Source organism: Typopeltis vanoorti, chromosome 21 (assembly GCF_054136105.1).
Source record: "Typopeltis vanoorti isolate ZY-2024b chromosome 21, IOZ_Tvanoo_1.0, whole genome shotgun sequence".
Classification (NCBI taxonomy): Eukaryota; Metazoa; Arthropoda; class Arachnida; order Uropygi; family Thelyphonidae; genus Typopeltis; species Typopeltis vanoorti.
This window is the reverse complement of record NC_143569.1, coordinates 17,014,175-17,033,857: the sequence shown is the minus strand read 5'-3', so window position 1 is coordinate 17,033,857 and position 19,683 is coordinate 17,014,175. Positions and strand designations below refer to the sequence as shown.

The 19,683-nt window shown below is 35.5% G+C and overlaps 1 protein-coding gene across 1 annotated transcript in view; it reads right to left on the bottom strand.

Annotated features, from left to right (window-relative positions):
• The window catches only part of LOC150094648 (DDB1- and CUL4-associated factor 13), a 171,016-nt gene that overhangs the window by 10,031 nt on the left and 141,302 nt on the right, over positions 1-19,683 (bottom strand). Inside the window, exons 10-11 of the mRNA XM_090411696.1 lie at positions 15,058-15,193; positions 17-180 (exon numbers count right to left, since the gene is read on the bottom strand). Of these exons, the coding sequence (XP_090267822.1) occupies positions 17-180; positions 15,058-15,193 (300 nt within the window). The remainder of the gene's footprint in view (positions 1-16; positions 181-15,057; positions 15,194-19,683) is intronic.

Here is a 19,683-nt window from a genome sequence, read left to right as displayed (position 1 = left end):
AAAAAAATATACTCACTTGCGTTTTATAGATTCTTGAATGGTTCTGTTCTCCTTTCTGGCATTATACACATGTTTAGGAACATGGCGATGCCTTTCAATACGTTTGACTTCTGGATGACTTTTAAACCTTTGTTTTAGTTCCTCGTTGTAATTTAACGCTCTTCTTTCACGAAAGCGCAACTGCAAATTATGAACAAAATGATAATCATTAAAGCATCTGTAACAAGATTATATATGCAGGTAATTCTCACTTTAAAAATTGCTGCTTTACAAATTTTTTGGATCGGAATTTTTATTTTAAATTGTGCACGGCGAAGCCGATTAAGGGTGTGTATGGGGAATTAGGCAGTATGTAATGATCAGCTAGAATGAGCCTCAGCCACTCACTCACAAGCTGTGGCGAAGCGAGTGTGTTATTCATAGTTTTCTTCAATTACACCTGATTTTTTATTTTGTTTTTCTTTTTTAACTATAACCCTTTCACTTTTCCAACAATGTCAAAAAGAAGCAACAGTGTAAAACCAAAAAATGAGCAAAAGAAACCAAGAAAAGCAATTATATTAGAGAAAAAATACGAAATTATTACCAGCCATCAAGCTCTTTCGGAAACTTTATGCCGGCCCAGAGTGGCATAAACTTTGTCCTCAGTTTAACGATAATTTAGAAGGCTTTGAAGACCCAGCAAAGATTGTGAATTCTGAAACTCAAGTGATCTTAGGTATAGCTAACCAGTTGAAAATGGAAGTTTCGGAAGGTGATATTAATGAGCTGCTTCAATCTCACCTATGGAACTCTCATCCAATGATCTTCTTGAATTAGAGGAACAAGAAAGAAACTAAGAAGATAATGAATATGAAGTTCCAACTTGGTTATTTACTTTAAAAGGCCTATAAGATGCCTTAAAACTTCTCAAAAAAGCTTAAGCAATCTTTGAGTCATACTTTGAACGATTTAGCAAATTTTTCCAGGAAATGAATAATGCTGCTTGCTATCGAGCTATTTTAAATGAAAAGAAGCGGAAATCAACAAAGCATATGACATTCGAGGCCTTCTTTGTGGGGGGATGCACCGAAGCTTCCTAATATATTTCCTACTATCTCAAAGACTGTTGATTCACCTGGTGATATAGAAATGAGCTAATTGGTTTTCAAAGAATCTTTTTAATTTAAAAATTTTCTTATGTTATTTTTTAAATATGTAAATCTTTGGCCAGTAAAGTCTTTTCTTATCATTTAATATTCATTTTATATTTTATATGTTCCTTCTTACGAATAGAACTCTTGCTTATAGCATTACTTCTAAAGCAAATAAACTCCCTCTTTACAAACGGTCGCCAGGAACCAATTAATTTATAAAGGCAGGAACTACCTGTATATAAAGTGAACTATTTCTTTTGTTAATTTCTAATTTGGTCAACTGTTAACACTACTAGCCTGACCTTTGATGAAAAACTTACATCAAAGCTAGAATCCTGTTATTTATTTGATTAAAAATTACTAACAGATAAATTAAAACAAACACAGTATTGATGGTTGCTGATACATAAGTGAGGTTTTGCTGAAGAATTTGAAGTTATGTTAAATGAATGTGTACCATTGTTATAAATGTTGGTTTGCTTAATTTGTTATGATTTAAGATGGCATTATTTAGGTAGGGGACATTACTCTCTGGTTCCCCCTTTATATGCCCTATCGATACTCAAACAATCTATCAATTCTGTGGCCGTGACTTAGATTGCTCACATGTGCGAATATGATAAACAAAGAAACTACCCCTGGATAGAGCCAATTCCTTTATCGAAAATCTGGAGCTGGGTTCTGGAAAATTTGTTTGTTAATGCTGCACCATCCAGAACCCTTAGATCAGAAAAGCTTCTTAATCAAAGAGTGAACCCTCAGAGTGACACACGGCTATACAATTTATATAATAACAGTTTCCAAGTTAGCTAAATCCCTTATTTTAAACTCTCATTGCGGTCGTCATCTTCCCCAATTAATTAGTTCCGCTCAGGTTCTACTTGATGAGTGGTGCATCGGATTCATACATCAGGCAATTTGTTAGATAAAAGAAAAAGGGTTTATTCATCAAACTATCACAATACAAATTTACAAGACGATGTTAATTATGAATAAATTCACTGATTTCTAACAATCAGATCTACAATTTCTCTCAATGTTTAACTTATCAAACTTCAAGCTAAACTATAACATACTATCACACCACTCTATATCAGAATTCACTCTCAAAGATAAAACATTATGGATCAGGCTAAGTCCTAAGGTCTGCTTCATATCTTATATAGGTCCCACTAATGAATAATTTTGCATATTATTACACACAACGGAAAGTAAAATATTTGAACGTTACCAGGACCTCCGGGTCTATCTCTCGATCCTTACAATTCTTTCTGCAGCTCATTCCTTCTTTTTTTTCACAGTTGTCTTTCCGATGGGCCAGCCTGGAACTCACAATCATGAATTATCCTCTCCGATGTAGACGAGAACAGCTCTGCTTAAGTTGGTCCACGTGGTCTAGCATGATGGTCAGCTTGCGTTGATTCTTCCCGCTTTACTGACGAAATGCCCGCACTTGTCTCGCTATTCAGCTGCATCATTGCGTCTAGACATTGTTCTGTTGACGCTCTCACGTATTCATCTCAGGGAATAACTCGAGTTGGGCCCCTCGAGTGACCTGTGCCAAAGTTGAGAGAGAAGCAACCAAATGAAGATTGCTGAGAGTAAGAGCTAGCTAGTGGTGTCAAGCTTTTTATATCATACCTTGAGCGGCGCTCCTACAGCATCATACCTTTCTGCTCAGCACTACTCCTTTGCACGTGGTTCCGGTCCTTCTCCTCGTGTCTCCCAGGAAACTCCTGTGGCATGTTACTAATCTGAACGTCTCGTTTGCGAACTTTGAACTCACTTTTACATACTAACATAATTCTCGTCAATTTTTCTTCCATTGTTAAATTTACAAGAACAGGTAATATTATCTTACATAGAACAGTCCAATATTAAAAGCATTTATTAAAATTTTTTTCAAGCAATTAACATTTCTACTTATATACAAGTATTTCTCTCAGTGTTTTGATGCTTGTAAATCCTGAATGAGATATTTCACAACGAAATCTCTTCATTCAAGATTTAACACCATCCATAGCCGTCAGATTTTTATACTACCATCATTGTTTAGATTAGGATTGTTAATCAAACTTTCACAGGTTTCCTTAAATGTGCACAGGGAAGGAATAGGTACTTTCCCTATCTGGTGTAAGGTGTTAAGAGCATGATCCAAGAGGCCTGATCTACCAAATTGTTAGATTTTAGGTTTTTTTACGGATTAGAATTGAATCCAGTTTCACCAGCAATGGATTTGGCATACTTCAGGGTGGACAGGGATCCTTGGAGAAGTTGAATATGTTTTTTTAATTTTATAAGTGGTTTAAAAGAAACATTAAGGTTGTAATGGCGTAGCATTCTATTTCATCTGATAAATCTTTAATCTATGGAAACTTGGAGTCATTAACACTCAAAAACTGATCTAGTGGGCAAGCTCTTGATCGAAAATTACAAATTATTTGCAATACATTTATTTTAAAAAAATGGCTATAGCAAAAATACCATTAAAAATTTAATAAAACAACACCAAATGTAAATATAGATTACAGTAGAACCATAGGTATTTCATAAATTAAAAGTCATAAATGCTAGTGCAGTGCTAATGACTAGTAAGTCATTAGCACTGCTCTCTACATGTTTCTGTCTAATGTTGGTTTGAAATCCACAAAATATGCTGCTTCATATTCTGGTCCTGTGGTCAATACCGCAAAAAAGTTAACCTAAATAGCATGATACTTAATTTTATCAAATGCTTTGGATAACACTAATAAAAAAACATAGAAATGGAGGGAAAAGTAAATAAAAGAACTCAAAAATCTAAAGATGATATTAAAACTAAAATAAAATTAAGGATGTTTAGGTTTTTTTTTTTTAACACTAATGTTAATCCCATACATAAGAGGTTGTTAGAATGAAAGATTGGGAAATACATAAAATGAAAGAAGGAATTAGTGAAAATAAGAAAAATTAATTGAAAGGGAGATGGTAAATCCCGTTTTATTTTATAGCTGGGTCTGAAACTCGGATCAAAATCCATAGTTTCATGCCGAAAAAACAATTGGCGGGCCCAAGTGTAAATGATCACTTGGGTTGTACAACACCAGGGCAACTCCATGCCCTGGTGTTGTACTTAGATTCTTATCTAACCTTCTCCGCCCTCACATAAGCCACTCAGTCTCTTCACACAAAAATTAAAGACATTCAACTATCAAAAACTGACTTGTTAATCAGCTTCAACATTGTCTCCCACTTCACTAACATTCCCCATAAAGAAACAATAGAATTACTAACTCAAAAATTTCCGTCTGATATAGTTGAATTGTTCAAGTTTGTTATTGCATCAGGTTACTTCACCTGGAAAGGTCAAATTTACAAGCAAGAGGAAGGAACAGCAATGGGATCTCCTTTATCACCAAACCTAGCAAATTTGTTTCTAGAACACCTTGAGGAAAAAATATTCACTTTTGAACCCAAACCAAAAATTTGGCTAAGATATGTCGATGACGTATTTGCAGTATGGAATCATCCCGAACCTGAATTACAACTGTTTCTAGATAAAATTAACCTTCTTCATCATCGCATCAACTTTACGTTAGAAAAAGAATCTCCACAGGGTATCTCTTTTTTGGATTTACACATCAAAGAAAAGAAGACGGTTCCATCGCCACTTCCGTCTTTCGCAAGCCTACATTCTCAGGTCGCTACATTCACAATTCTTCTGCTCATCATCCATCTCAGAAATCTGGCATTATTAAATCACTAGTTTCCAGAGCACACAAATTCTGCTCCTCTGAAGAATCTTTAAACCAGGAATTATAAGTTATCAAAAATACAGCCATCCTAAATGGATATAATCCCAGAACAACTCAAAAAATCATCAGTCACTTCTGCATACATCAAACCAGACAGGAAGAAGTGCATAGGATTCCCATACCTTACGTTAAAGGCATCTCAGAACGTCTTTCTAAAATTATGAAGAAATACAATTTTGCCACTACTTACAAACCTATCAACCAAATTTACAACTTATTACCTTCTCCTAAGGACAAATTCTCACCCTTTATGTTACCTGGTGTTTATGAGATTCCATGCTCATGCAAATTATCTTACTTTTTACAGACAGGTAGGTCTGTTCAGAAACATCTCTGAACATCAAGACCACATTCGTCTTCTTAAACCGCAGAAATCTGGACTCTCTCAACACGGAATTGAAAATCCAAACCATAGGATCCATTGGGAAAAGGCTAAACTTTTACATAGATCTTTATTTAAACATGAACGTTTATACAAAGAAAGTTCTGAAGCCCTACTACACAGACCAAACCTAAACCGCAACGATGTTCTTACTATTCCTAAAGTATGGGAAATTATCATACAAAACTGTGTTAAATAATTAAACGTTTTTTTTTTTTTTTTTGGTACTACTTTAGCACGTTATGCACATTTTCATGAGATTCTATTGTAATCATGCGCCCTAACTGTATGTTATTCCTAATTTTTGTTTAAATACTGTACTGATGATGTCCTAAGATACTTAGGATGAAATATTTACAATTAAATAATTTTCACTGTGGTTTTTACGTGTGTTTCTTCTAATTATGAATGCACCACAGGTTTCGTTATTTAAAAAAGATCTTTGTTATATTCCCATGCTTTCTCGACTATTTGTAGTAAAGTGAGGATCTAATCCTGACAGCCTCTATTTGGCCTGAATCCAGCTTGTTCTTCACCAAGCTTTTCTTCCACAATTCTTCTCAACCGTTTCTCAAGTATACTTGCATAGATCTTGCCAGGAACACTCAGTAGGGAAATACCTCTGTAATTCTCACATTCAGTTTTATTTCCCTTTTTATATACGGGTACTATGAGAGCTCTACTCCAATCATCGGGAATTCATCCCTCTGTCCAGGCTTTCTGAACTATGCAGTTCAGCCACTGTAAGACTCTTATACCACCATTCTTCAGCATTTCTGGTCGAATATCATCTACTCCTGCTGCCTTTGCACATTTCAAGCCTTTGATGGCTTTTTCTACTTCAAGTATGGATATGTATTCCTGACTGCATGCCTGGTCAGTGTTTTTTATCACTGTGCTGTCATCACTGCTTGTTTCATTTAGCAGTTTTTCAAAGTAATTACTCCATACTTCAAGGATATCTTTTTCTCCTGTTTTCATGTCACCTTTATCATCTCTAACTCCTTTTACAGCACTCTTTCCTCCATTCTTAAGCTTCTTCAACAACCTCCAATATTTTGCCACCTTCTTGATATTTATTTTCTATATTCTTGCCAAAGTCCTCCCATGACTTTTGTTTAGCTAGTTTTACACACTGTTTAGCTTTCTTACATTTGTCGTAAGAGTAAAAGCTGACTTATTTGCCAGGAACTTTTGGTATGCTTTCTTCTTTAACTTCCTGTGTCCACCAGGGAGTTCTGATTTTTCTATCCTTGCACACAACCTCACCACATGCCTCTCTGGCAGAATCAATGTTTTCTTCAGAGTTTGCCACTGAATCTCCAAGGTTTGATTCCTGTTCTGAAACTCTTTCATTTTCTTTTCAATAATCTTTCTGTATTTTAGTCTACAGTTCACATCTGAGAGCTGCTCAACTTTTATTCGCTTTAAAACTTTCTTACATGTTATTTTTTTCGATATGAAATTCAATTTTATTCTGCTCAAGACTAAATAGTGATCACTTCCAATTTCAAATCCTCTGTACACTCTGGTGTCCTGCACCAGGGAGAAAACATCACTATCAACAATAACATAGTCAATGAGACTTTTCTTATTCCTAGCCTCTTCTCTCCATGTGAATTTGTGCACATTTTTATGTTGGAACATGGTGTTAGTAATAACCAGTCCATGTCCTGAGCAGAAATCCAACAGATATTTGCCATTATTATTAGCTTTGCTCTTTTCTCCAAATTTTCCCAAAATATTTTTATATGTCTCACAATCATTTCCTACTCTGCTATTTAGATCCCCAACAAGGACCAACTTTTCCTTTTTCATTGTGTTAGTTGCTTTTTCTAAAGCGTCAAAAAATTCCTCCACTTCTACCTTAGTAAACCTTCTGTGGGACCATAGGCACAAATAAGTCTCATTGTCCAGTTCCCCATTCTCATATTTGCCCACATTACTCTACTTGAGACTGACTGCCATTCAAGAAGATTAGCCTCATATTTTGTGTTGAATACTATGGCTACTCCTGCTTTTCCTTGATTGTCATTGCCTGAATATAACATTTTGTATTTATTGCTCAGAAAGATCTCACCAGTTTTGGTCTTTTTTGTTTCAGTCACCCCTATTATGTCGATCTGGTACCTATCTAATTCCTCAGCTAGCTCCATTTCTTTGCCATTCAGGCTTCTTACGTTGATAGTACCGATCTTTAACTCTGGTGATGTTGAGTTGGGGTTTGTTTTCAGATTTGTTCCAGTAGCTGACTTTTCGCTGTTCGCCCTGGTTCCCTGGCGAAAACAACGGTGGCCTTGTTTAACCGGGCGACGCCCCAGCCGGCATGAAATTTTGTCATGTTGTACCATCATTTTTTATTTTGGTTTAACCAATAAGAATACAATTTGGTCGGCTAAATCCCAAATTGCCAGCCCATCCTCGTTCGTTCAGTATCAAAGTAGATACCCAACAGGGGGCACCACGAGAAGGTGAGGATTGGACATTAGGTCAGAAGCCCTGGTCGGTTCTCCGCATTCCTTTAAAGGCTATGTGGAGGTCTCCTCTCAGTTATACAGCTTTGACCCTTAAGCACCCCTTTTTTCTAAAGTTGCTTTTTCTAAAGCCTCAAAAAAATTCCTCCACTTCTACCTTAGTAGAACCTTCTGTGGGACCATAGGCACAAATAAGTCTCATTGTCCAGTTCCCCATTCTCATATTTGCCCACATTACTCTACTTGAGACTGACTGCCATTCAAGAAGATTAGCCTTGTATTTTGTGTTGAATACTCTGGCTACTCCTTTTCCTTGATTGTCATTGCCTGAATGTAACATTTTGTATTTATTGCTCAGAAAGATCTCACCAGTTTTGGTCTTTTTTGTTTCAGTCACCCCTATTATGTCGATCTGGTACTTATCTAATTCCTCAGCTAGCTCCATTTCTTTGCCATCCAGGCTTCTTACGTTGATAGTACCGATCTTTAACTCTGGTGATGTTGAGTTGGGGTTTGTTTTCAGAGTTGTTCCAGTAGCTGACTTTTCGCTGTTCACCTGGCGAAAACAACGGGGGCCTTGTTTAATCGGGCGATGTCCCAGCCCGCATGAAATTTTATCATGTTGGACCATCATTTTATATTTTGGTTTAACCAATAAGAATACAATTTGGTTGGCTAAATTCCAAATTGCCAGCCCATCCTCGTTTGTTCAGTATCCAAGTAGATACCCAACAGGGTGCACCACGAGAAGGTGAGGATTGGACTTTAGGTCAAAAGTCCTGGTCGGTTCTCCGCATTCCTTTAAAGTCTATGTGGAGGTCTCCTCTCATTTATCAATTATACAGCTTTGACTCTTAAGCACCCCATTGGCAGGCAAACTCACCAGATTTAAACCCCATTGATAATTTGTGGAGAAATTATGAAGACACATCTTCAAGAAGTTCCCCCAAGAGACAAAAATGAACTTGTTTCTAGTTTGCAGACCATATGGGTATGCTTTGATAAAAAGTGACTGAACAACTATTAAATAATATGCCCAACTGCTTCCAAATGGTCATAAAAGCTAAGGGAGATGCAACAAAGCACTAATTATCATGTTGTTTCCCCTTTGACTGTAATTTTTGTGCATTTATTTTCGCATGTCTCTAATATTTTGAACCACATTAAAAATTATTCTAATTCTGTGAAAGTTTTCAAATAACAGTTTTCTTATAATTTATATTACAAGTTTATGTGTTTATATGGTTATATATTCTACAAAGTACATAGATTTAAATTATGCTAATTCATATTTTGTAATAATTATTTTCTGTGCAATAAATTAGAATTGCAAATCATTCAACACATTTTCTTTGATTATTCTAATTTTTTGATTCAGAGGTGTACTAGTTCTACTCCAGTCATCTGAAATTAGGACCAAGCCTTCAGAATTATGCAGCACATAATTCTGAAGGTTTTTTTATATTTTCATATAAAAAGCCTTCAGAACTATGATGGCTTTTTCTACTTTAGTATTAACATGTCCTCCTTACTGAATTCTATCACTTCCTATTTCATTTAATGTTTCAATGTAATTACTCCATTTTACTCCATCTATTTATGATATCTTTATATATCTTATTTCTTCTGCCCACATTTCTAAGCTTTTTCAACAGCCTCCAGAACATTTTGTCACCTTCTTGATATTTACCTTCTATATTCTCATCAAAGTCTTATGACTTATGGCTATTTTTAAATTGCTTTCTTTCTTACAATTTTCTCTCTATTCTCTCAGAGCACATGTTGATAATACTTGCTAATAACCTTTGATGTGCTTTCTTCTTTTCCATAACTGTTAACTTCCTGATTCTAGAGCTCTGATTTTTCTATTCTTGAAGACTACTTCACCAGAGGCCTCCTTGCTAAATGGATCAATGTTTTCTTCAGTTTGCCAACAACTCTCCAAAGTGAACATCAGTTTAGTTCTTGTTTTCAGTCTTTCACTGTCTCTTGAATAACAACTGTATATTTGAGTCTACAGTTACCTCTGAAAGCTGCTCAACTTTGATGCATTTTTTTTTTTTATCCAATATGAAATTTATTTTTTATTCTGCTCTAAACTAAATGGTGACCACTTCCTATTTCAAATCCTGTATTTACTCGTCCTGAACCAGTGTGAAGGTATCACAATCAACCATACTTTTCTTATTTCTTGTGACTTCTCTCCATTTGTGCACATCTTTATGCTAGAACCTTGTATTAGTAATGACTAGTTTGTATACTGAATAAAAATCCAGCAGGTACTTATTGTTACTTCTGCTCTTTTCTCAAAATTTTTCTATTTCTTAATCTGTTGTTTAATGTCCAACAAGGACCAACTTTTCCATTTTATGTGAGATTTTTTGAAGTTTAATAACTTGAAAAATTCCTCCACTTCTTCCTTAATAGAACTCTCTTGGAGATTACAGGCAGAAATAAGTCTCACTGTCCAATTCTCCATTTTGCCCACGGAATGCAACATTTTGTGGTTGCTATATAGAAGAATTTCATCTGTTTTTGTTATTTTGGTAACACCAATTATGTTGATGTGGTCTTCTGTAATTCTTCCAGGAGTTTTACCGCTTTTTCTACTGATATTGTTTATGCTGATGATGCCCATCTTGAACGCTTCTGATGCCGAGTTGTAGTTTGTTCAAGTACCTGAATTTTCAGTGTTTGTCCTGGTTCCCTGATGAGAACAGCAAGGATCCTTGTTTGGCTTGGCAAAAATGGCTAGCTGAAATGACTTTTTATCTTCTTGAACTATCATTGTCTTTTGATTTAAGCCAATACAGAATACAATTTGGCCAGCTAAATCCCAAATTGCTAGCCCATCTACTAATGTGGTGAACCATGAGGAGAGGACTGAAAATAGGTTATAAGCCCCCCCCCCCCCCCCAATCTATTATTTTAAAGGTCATGTGAGGGTTTCCAACTATTTATAAAGCTTTGACCTTTAAGTGTCCCATTTCATCATCATGATCATGAAATGGGACACTTTGATCATTCTTTTCATTGCTGTGTATTATTCAATTGGATGAGGCACAAATATATGTATTGGTGAAGCATGCAAAACATTTAGTTTGAGAATTTACAAGAAAATCCTAGATGACCACTTCATCTCATTTTTAAAAATATTTGCAGGGAAAAAAAAAAAAAAAAAAAAAGCTCAAGCCCTAAAGCTTAACATCGACAATCAAAAATATTTATAAAATTAGTTTATCACAGGTTCTTATGAAAGCATAACAGTGAGAGAGGAAATAAACACCTGTTTTATAAATAAACATTTCACCCCTTCCTAAAAAACATCTCCTTAATTATTGTTTCTTAATATTGCCTAAAACAAACATATTAGTACTCACTCCATGCAGATTTGGTTACAATCAAAGAACTGTCATGATAGATAGCATGTCAGCTGAAATGCAAGCATGAAATTTCTGTGGGGTACAGTGTTTTCTCTCAACATGCCAGACAGTTAATGTGATGATCACTTCGATGTGAACATGTTAATATTAACAAATGTGTAAGCAGAACTAATCTATGATTGTATTATCACTTAAACAGAACTGGAGTGGAAAGATTAGCCAAACAAGTGTTTGGAGAAAAAATGACAGAAAATGACTAAGATATAAATCCTTATGACAGTATACTGGATAGCTTGTTACAGTGAATTTCTTTTAGCATAGCAATAAACTTATGGGGATATTTCAGTAGTTTTATAGTAGGAAAATTTGGAAAAAGTTGATAATAATAAGATAAGTATCTGCTGGATTTCTGCTCAGGATATGGACTAGTCATTTACTAACACCATGTTCCAACATAAAGATTTTGCAAGTTCACGTGGAGAGAAGACACAAGAAATACGAAGAGCTGCATTATTGATAGTGATATCTTCAAGCTGGTTCAGGATACAAGTGTACAGAGAATTTGAAATTGGAAGTGACTATCGCTTAGTGCTAACTAGGTAAGATCAAAATGAATATTATATTGAAAATAAAAATATATATGAAAGTTTTAAAAAGAATTAATGCTGAGCAGCTTTTCCATGTAAACTGTAGACTATAGAAACATCACAAAAGAAAAACTGACAGTTTGAAAACAAGAACCAAACCTTGAAGTCTCGGTGGCAATCTCAGAAGAAAACACTGATTCAGTTAGAGAAATAAGCAGTGAAGTTGTCTGTAAGGATAGAAAAATAAGAACACCATGATAGACAAAAGATGTTACAGAAGCAGTTCTGGACAAGAAGAAAGATACAGAAAGCAATATGTTGGCAGATGTCCTAAAAGAATGCAGATAAAAAATGTAAGATAGCTAAGATGGGTGTAAAAACAATCATAGGAAGATTTTGGTAAGAATTTAGAAGATAAACATCAGAAAGATGGCAAACTGTTCTGGAGGTTATTGAAAAACCTTAGAAATGGAGGAAAGAGTACTGTAAAAGGAATCAGAAATGATAAAGGTGACATGAAAACTGAAGATAACAATATCCTAGATGTCTTGAGCAGTTACTTTGAAAGACTGTTAAATGAAACAAGCAGTGACAGAACAGTGGTAGAACATTTTCAAGAGGAATGCAAACAAGAGTTATATATATGAATACGTAGGTGAAAAAAGAGATCAAAAATTTGAAATGTGAAAAGGCAGCTGGAGTAAATGGTATTGAATCAGAAATATTTAACTATGGAGATAAAGTTTTGCAGTGGCTACAATGCATAATTCAGAAGGTTGAATTCCAGGTGATTGGAGTAGAGCTCTCATATTTCTCATCTATAAAAATGGGAATAAAGCTGAATGTCAGAATTAGAGGAATTTCTATCCTAAATGTTCCAGGTAAGATGCAAGTATACTTGAAAAGAGATTAAGAAAATTTGTGAAAGCAAAACTTGGAGTTGGGTTCAGGCCAAACAGAGGTTGCCGGATAAGATTTTCACTTTACAACAAATAGTTGAGAAATCATGAGAATATGATGAAGTGTGTACTTAAGTTTTGCTGATCTGGAAATGCATATGACAAGGTCCTTCCACCTTGAGAGAAAAGCTTTTCAAAACATTACAATTATATAAGGTCAATGAAGATAATACCAAGCAATACATAATCAGTATTTAAGTTGTGTCTGCAGTATAATTGAACAAAACGCAGGAAGAAGATTTGATGTCAAATCAGGGATAAGACAAGGAAGCGCATTATCTCCACTCTTGCTCATCATCTATATCAACGTTTTCCAGATTTTTCCTACGATGGAACACTTCACAAATCCTGAAATTTTCATGGAACACCTTGGATATTTTGTAATGTATTAATAATTAATTATGGCATAAAGAGCATCAGTACACTTATGTATATGGTGTGACATGTTGACAAATAGAAAATTACATTTAAATCAGTTATCAATCACTGGACTAATGAAATCTTGTAGCATATTGTAGTTTTCTCAGGCCAACATCATTAAATTAATTTGTGCTGATTTTCATCGACATATCCCATTCTGATCACCAAAAATTTATAATATTATTATAAGTACTTATGAGTAAATGCAGACTTCTCCTGTGTGCTGGTAGTTTCCCCCTCCTGGAGATCGCTTTGTAGGCTGGAGGTGGATGAATCACTATCTGTTGCGTCACAAACACCATAAGAGATTTCTTAACACCAAAATTAAACAAAGTCCATTGTCTCTTATTCATATTAAAATTTAAATCTGTAGGCCTATTGCTTTTAAAAAATCATGGCACCACGGTTTCGAAACAAGCACTTTCACCCTACAATACAAACTTGTGAAGAAAGTATTCAGTATTACTAGATTTGAGAACCGGATACAGACTTCAATTTCAGTGGAAAAATTTTCTTTATACTTCCTTGCTGATTGGTCACTGACATTTGCAACACGTTATTTCGTTCAGTTTTGAGAATAGATGATATTTGTTTGCTGCCCATTGTTGTAATCAGCTTGCAGGCAATTTTTATGACATGTCATAAACAGCAGCATTCCCTTTCCCGAATTACTTCCATGTTTAAAAATACACGGCTTGGTCACCGACATCACGGAACATTTATTCACTTTCCACAGAACACTGGTGTTCCGAGGAACACAATTTGGGAAACCCTGATCTATATGGATTGCATTATGAAAGAAAGTGGCATTAAACCTGATATTAGAATCAGACACAACTTAGTTTGCTTTATGTAGATGATGATGTACTCCTGAATACATCGAGTACAAGACTCCAAAGGTTCTCTAACTAAATTGCATGACAGCTGTAACAAATTTGCCATGAAAATTAGAGATAAAGACCAAACCTATGAAAACAGGCAGGAACATTAAAAACTTCATGTGCATTTTCAGTGGAGAACCTATAGAACAAGTAAAATATTTCAACTATTTAGGCACAGTTTTTAGTGAAGATGGCACGTTAAATCCGGAAACAGATAACAGAATAAGCAAAGATGGTGGTCTGGTGAGAAGCCAGCTAAATAAGTTTATATGGAATAAGAGAGAAATTGGCCAAAACACCAAACTAGCGGTATACAAGACAGTGTTCAAACCAGTTTTAAATTACGGATTAGAAATAAAGCACTTGATCAAAGACTAGAACTACAGATGTGAGGGTTCTGAGAAAAATTAGGGGAGTGAACTGATGGCATCAATGGCAGAATCATATTAAATGAAGCGATTAAAAAGGAACATGACATAGCATTTAGGAATGTGTGAGCAGAGCTAATTTAAAGTGATATGATGATTTAAATAGAATGGATGAAGAAAAGTTAGCAAAGCAAGTGTTTGATGCCAAAATGACAGGAAAGAGACCCCAGAGGAAGACCAAGGTCTAGGTGGACTGATTCAGTTGGAAGTGCATTAAAAGCACGAAATGTTAGATACAATAATGTTGGAGTGGTAACAAGTAAAACTGTTGAAAGGAAATTAACAATAATGTAAACTTAGTGCTACCACAGTAGTCTTGAATACCCCTTGAGGGTTCATATTAGGAAATTCATAATGATGAACAACTCAAAAATGGCCATGGAAACATGTCAGAAATATGGATTACAGCTTCCTGACTGAAATATCTCATACTATGTAAGCAAAACTCCATTCATATTTATAATGTTGTTGCTTCACATGCCAATAACAATGCACACTTATATAATGATTAAGGCTTGCCAGTCTGTCCTTAAAATATGGCTGGATATTGTAAAAGCTGAAAAAAAAAAAAAAAAAAAAGTTTTGCTTCTCTAATTAAGTATACTTTACTCACCAAACCTAGCTTTTCAGATGCTTTAGTTTTCCACATTCTAATGTTCATTTCATCAGATCCAGTAAGGATATACTTGTTATCCAGCGTCCACAGCACACAAGTTAATCTCTGCATTCGCTTAGTATGATAAACTTCCCTGTTGTATTATATTAAAGAAAATAAAAAATAAGATATTAAATTGTTACCCTAAGTAAACAATAAATCAGAACAATTATCATGGATTATTCCCAGTAAAATAACTGCAGACAATTATGTACAAAAGATGTTCTGCAAAACTTCAGATAATCACACAAGTTACAAAAGATCATGCAATGCACCGATTATACGAGGTAGGTTCCAAAAGTTTTGGACCTGACATACAAAATTCATGCCAATTTGAAAACACCATGCATGACTGATTGTACTATCTAAGGGGAGATTAGTGTGCACCAGTTTCAACTCTCTACCTACGTCATTCAGTTGGAGAAAATCATTTGACTAACACGTGGCACATTAAGTGGCTGTAATGTTAAAAATTTAGTACCATACTTGGATAAAGTTTTTCACCAAAGAAGGGTTTTCTCCAAGTGCTATCAAACAGCAATTTGATGGTGTCTATGGGGAAGTTTTTCCTCCTTCATATTCCACCGTGAAGGAATGGGCTAAACAGTTCCTCTCTCTTCTTAGGAAGAGAGAGCATCGAAAATGAACCTCGTGATGGAGGGGATGACTGAGGAAAATGTCTCTTTTGTTGAGGAGGAACTGCTCAATGACAGATGGCTGAAGCTCAAAGAAATCTCAACAAGGTTGGGGCTTTCTATAACAACCATCTTTTGCATCATTTACAATGAAGCTTCACAAGGCGAAGGTCAGTGCAAGGTGTGTGTTCTGACTTCTTTCTTCAATTCAAAAGACGCATCGTGTGACCTGTTCCTGCAAGTTTTTAGAGCTTTGCCAAGGGAATCAGAGATAAGTGCTGGAATCCATTGTCGCCAAGGTTACTTAAGTCCACCAAGAACATCATGGCAGCAATCTTTTGGGACTGTCAGGGAATTCTTTTGGTTGACTTCAAGGAAAGGAATACTACCACGAATACAGAATATTATGCTTCACTCCTGCACAAACTGCACGATGCCATAAAGGAGAAGAGATGACGAATGCTGTGTGTCATGGTGTTTGCCTACTTCATGACAATGCTTTACACCATATGGATGTTGTTGTGAAGGACTGTAGCTTTCAGGAGATGGAACACCCACCCTTCAAGCCCAGATCTAGCACCTAGTGACTACTTCTACCTCTTCTCGAAACTGAAGAAAGACTTTCGAGGAAGAAAATTTGCAGATGACAATGAGGTGAAAGATGCATTTTTAGGCCATTTTGCAGACAAAAGTACTGACTATTTTTTCAAGGGCATAGAAATGTTAATTCAAAGATGTAAAAACTGTGTTGAAGTAAAGGGAGACTATGTTGAAAAGTGACAGTCATTTTCTTTCTGTCATCTCTAAAAGTTAGTCAGGCTGGAAACTTCCACCCTCGTATAACATTTGCTGTAACTTATTTTCATATAATTTCATAACAGAAGGGAGAGACGGTAATCCACATATAGGTTTATTTCTAAATTTATGGAAATATCATTTCTTGACATTTAATGTGGTTATGTATTTAAGCTACAGTGTGCTAATCTTCACATTCCATGTTCACACTTCACATTCTATGGTACTTAATACTCTGTAATTCTATATGTGTCAGAATCAATACAATTCACAGTGGGTCTCACAGGACAACCCTCTTATGGATTTCTGGAAGACCATATAAAGCGTGTAACTACTTCTAGGTATTTTCATCCCAGCTAACAACTTTGTCATGAAACTTATTTAACTGACTAATCTGTGTTTTAGTAAGGTTATAACTAATTTCTTCATAGGTAAAGGTATCTTGTAAAGCAGCATTTCTCAAACTTTTCCTATGACGGAACACTTCACAAATCCTAAAATTTTAACAGAACACCTTGGTTAGAGTCAAGTATCATCAGCCTCGTATTCAATGTAAAGCTAAGCGCACCTCATTGCAGCAGGCTGAATCGCATTGCAAAAATGCAACAGTGCACACTACAGGTGTGCCAGGCCACAGTGCACAGTGACCGAGAATAGATACCTCCGTACTTTACCCGTGCTCGGAGGTGTCGACAACCGCGGGTGGCTGAGTCAAGGCCAGCGCGCACTGGCCTTGACTCAGCCACCACGCTACAGGTCAGGATGTATATATACGTCCAAGTTACCATGGATGCAAAGTGCATATTAAAATTGTAATACTACTGACATTGAAATATATGATAGATACAAAGCGTATGAGGATGCATATTTGATCCATAATGGCTGGTAAGGTGGTTAATAGCACAATCCACATGCAAAGTGAGGGGCACCTGATTTTCAGGCGCCCCTCACTTTGCATGTGGATTGTGCTATTAACACACAAAACCATTCTAGGCTCATATTAATTTTGATAATTTTTCACAGAACACTTATTCACTTTCTGTCGAACACTGGTGTTCCGCGGAACATAGTTTGGGAAACGCTGCTGTAAAGGATGTCTATTTTTTTCTCATAGTTGTCCTTATCCGGGGATTCCCATGATAATAATACTGAGCATAATGCTTTAGCCTATGCAGATATCCTCTTAAGAGGATATCAGCTACAAATTGTCAAGAATTTAGCTAAATTAAGTAATTGCTGTGAAAAAAATGGTATGAAAATCAGACATATAAAACTAAAACTATGAAAGTGAGCAGGAAAACAGAAAATATAAAATTAAACTTGCCATGAAATTATATTCTTGTTTAATCATTTATCCAGAGTAAGCAATGTTTGTATGTGAAGTATTTTCGTGACTAGGATACTTGCACAATATACAGAGACTAATGACTTCACATCAATTGTCGTAGTATCCCATAATGCAAAGCATGCTTACCTTCAAAAGTGTATATTGCTATGTATTATGGGAAGATCACTACTCTGACCACTTTTGATCTCTACTGAAATGAAAAAGTAAAGGGATATTCATCCTAGGCTTAGCATAGTTAGTATATAGGGGTGCAAGAGAGACTGATAGTATTACGAGAAAAGACAGATGGTATGAGAGACATAGATATGAAAAAAAAGGGACCAAATAGACCAACTGAAACTTATAATTATCCCCCTCCCCCATTATGAATATTGCATGAAGTGGGTGGGTCTACACCACTCAGCCAAAAATTTGCTCTCTTAGAATGCTTCTAAAAAAAAAAAAAACATCAGATTGAACAATAAAATTTCCATAACACAACATTGAAAGCACTTCTACATGAATACAGCTGTTTTTCAAATACATCCTAACTTTCCATAAATGATATTTTAACTCATTAATTATAAAAATTATTATTTGCTTCCCACTACTGACAGGGAAGGATATTGCAAAAAAAGAACCTGGTCTTGTAAGTAATGGACTGCCCAACACATTCATAATCTGTTCCAAATATGCAGGGAAAGAGGGTGACTGTAGCATGCATGTTCTACTGTTTCCAATCTGTAAGAGATGTCACAGATTGGCTGTTCAATAACTTCAATAAGTTATTAAACAGAGTGTTAGAACCCAAATATGGAGGTTCCTGGTGAATTAAAGATTTCCTTATACCAAATTTTGCTGTATTAATGGAAAGAATGTCAGTACCAGAATGCTGTAATATTCAGGAACAATCTCAGCTCTTGGACCATTATAATTATTTATTCCAAACAGCAAGAGATGAAAACCCCAGTAGTACTGGAAAAGGTCTACACATGTGTGACTGGTATGCAATATTACATAAATTTTTTAAGCTGTATTGCTTAAATTTTAACACTGGAAGCCAAAAGCCTCCATGCTTATTTGATAGTTAAAGAAATTCCTTTTTAACTTCTTGGTAGGTATCAGCAAAAACAAAAAAAAATTCGCAGGTTTACTACTGAGGTCTCATCAGTGAGAGCCAGACCCAGAAGAATTAATTAGGTTGAATTAATGCAGAAATCATATTTCTCATATACAAGCAGTAAACAGGTGCATCATCTTATTATTAAATCAGAGGTTCCGAACCCCAGCTTCATGCTCTGACTATACTAAAGCACACAACAAATGCAAAACAGTCATCAGCATCATCAGCAGATCTGATTTCATAAAGGCCAATAGCAGAAAACTTGCTTCCTGACAAAATGGAAGCTGCAACTTATGGTTGCTTGCTAAGGATGTTGAATACAACTTATGCTCATGTGCACCTTCCCCTCCCCCACTCTCATCGTAATGGCACCACTGTTACTTCACCTAAAGATAAAGCTGACCTAGCAGCATTCTTTTCCTCAAACTCCTCCATAGATGATCAAGTGAAACCATCTCCTGCTATACCAGAATTTGAGTTCCATATATGTCCAACAAAAAGACATCAGAAAATGACTAAATAAATTGGACACCAAAAAAGACTTCAGAATAAAAGAGATGATATCTGTCCTGTATCATCTCCACAATCTATTATACATAGCCGGTAATTATCTAAATGCATGAAAGCAATCACACATGCAGTCTATTAAAAAATAAATTAAAAAAAAAAGCGAGATGAAAGCCTTCTGTTAAACTACCCACCAA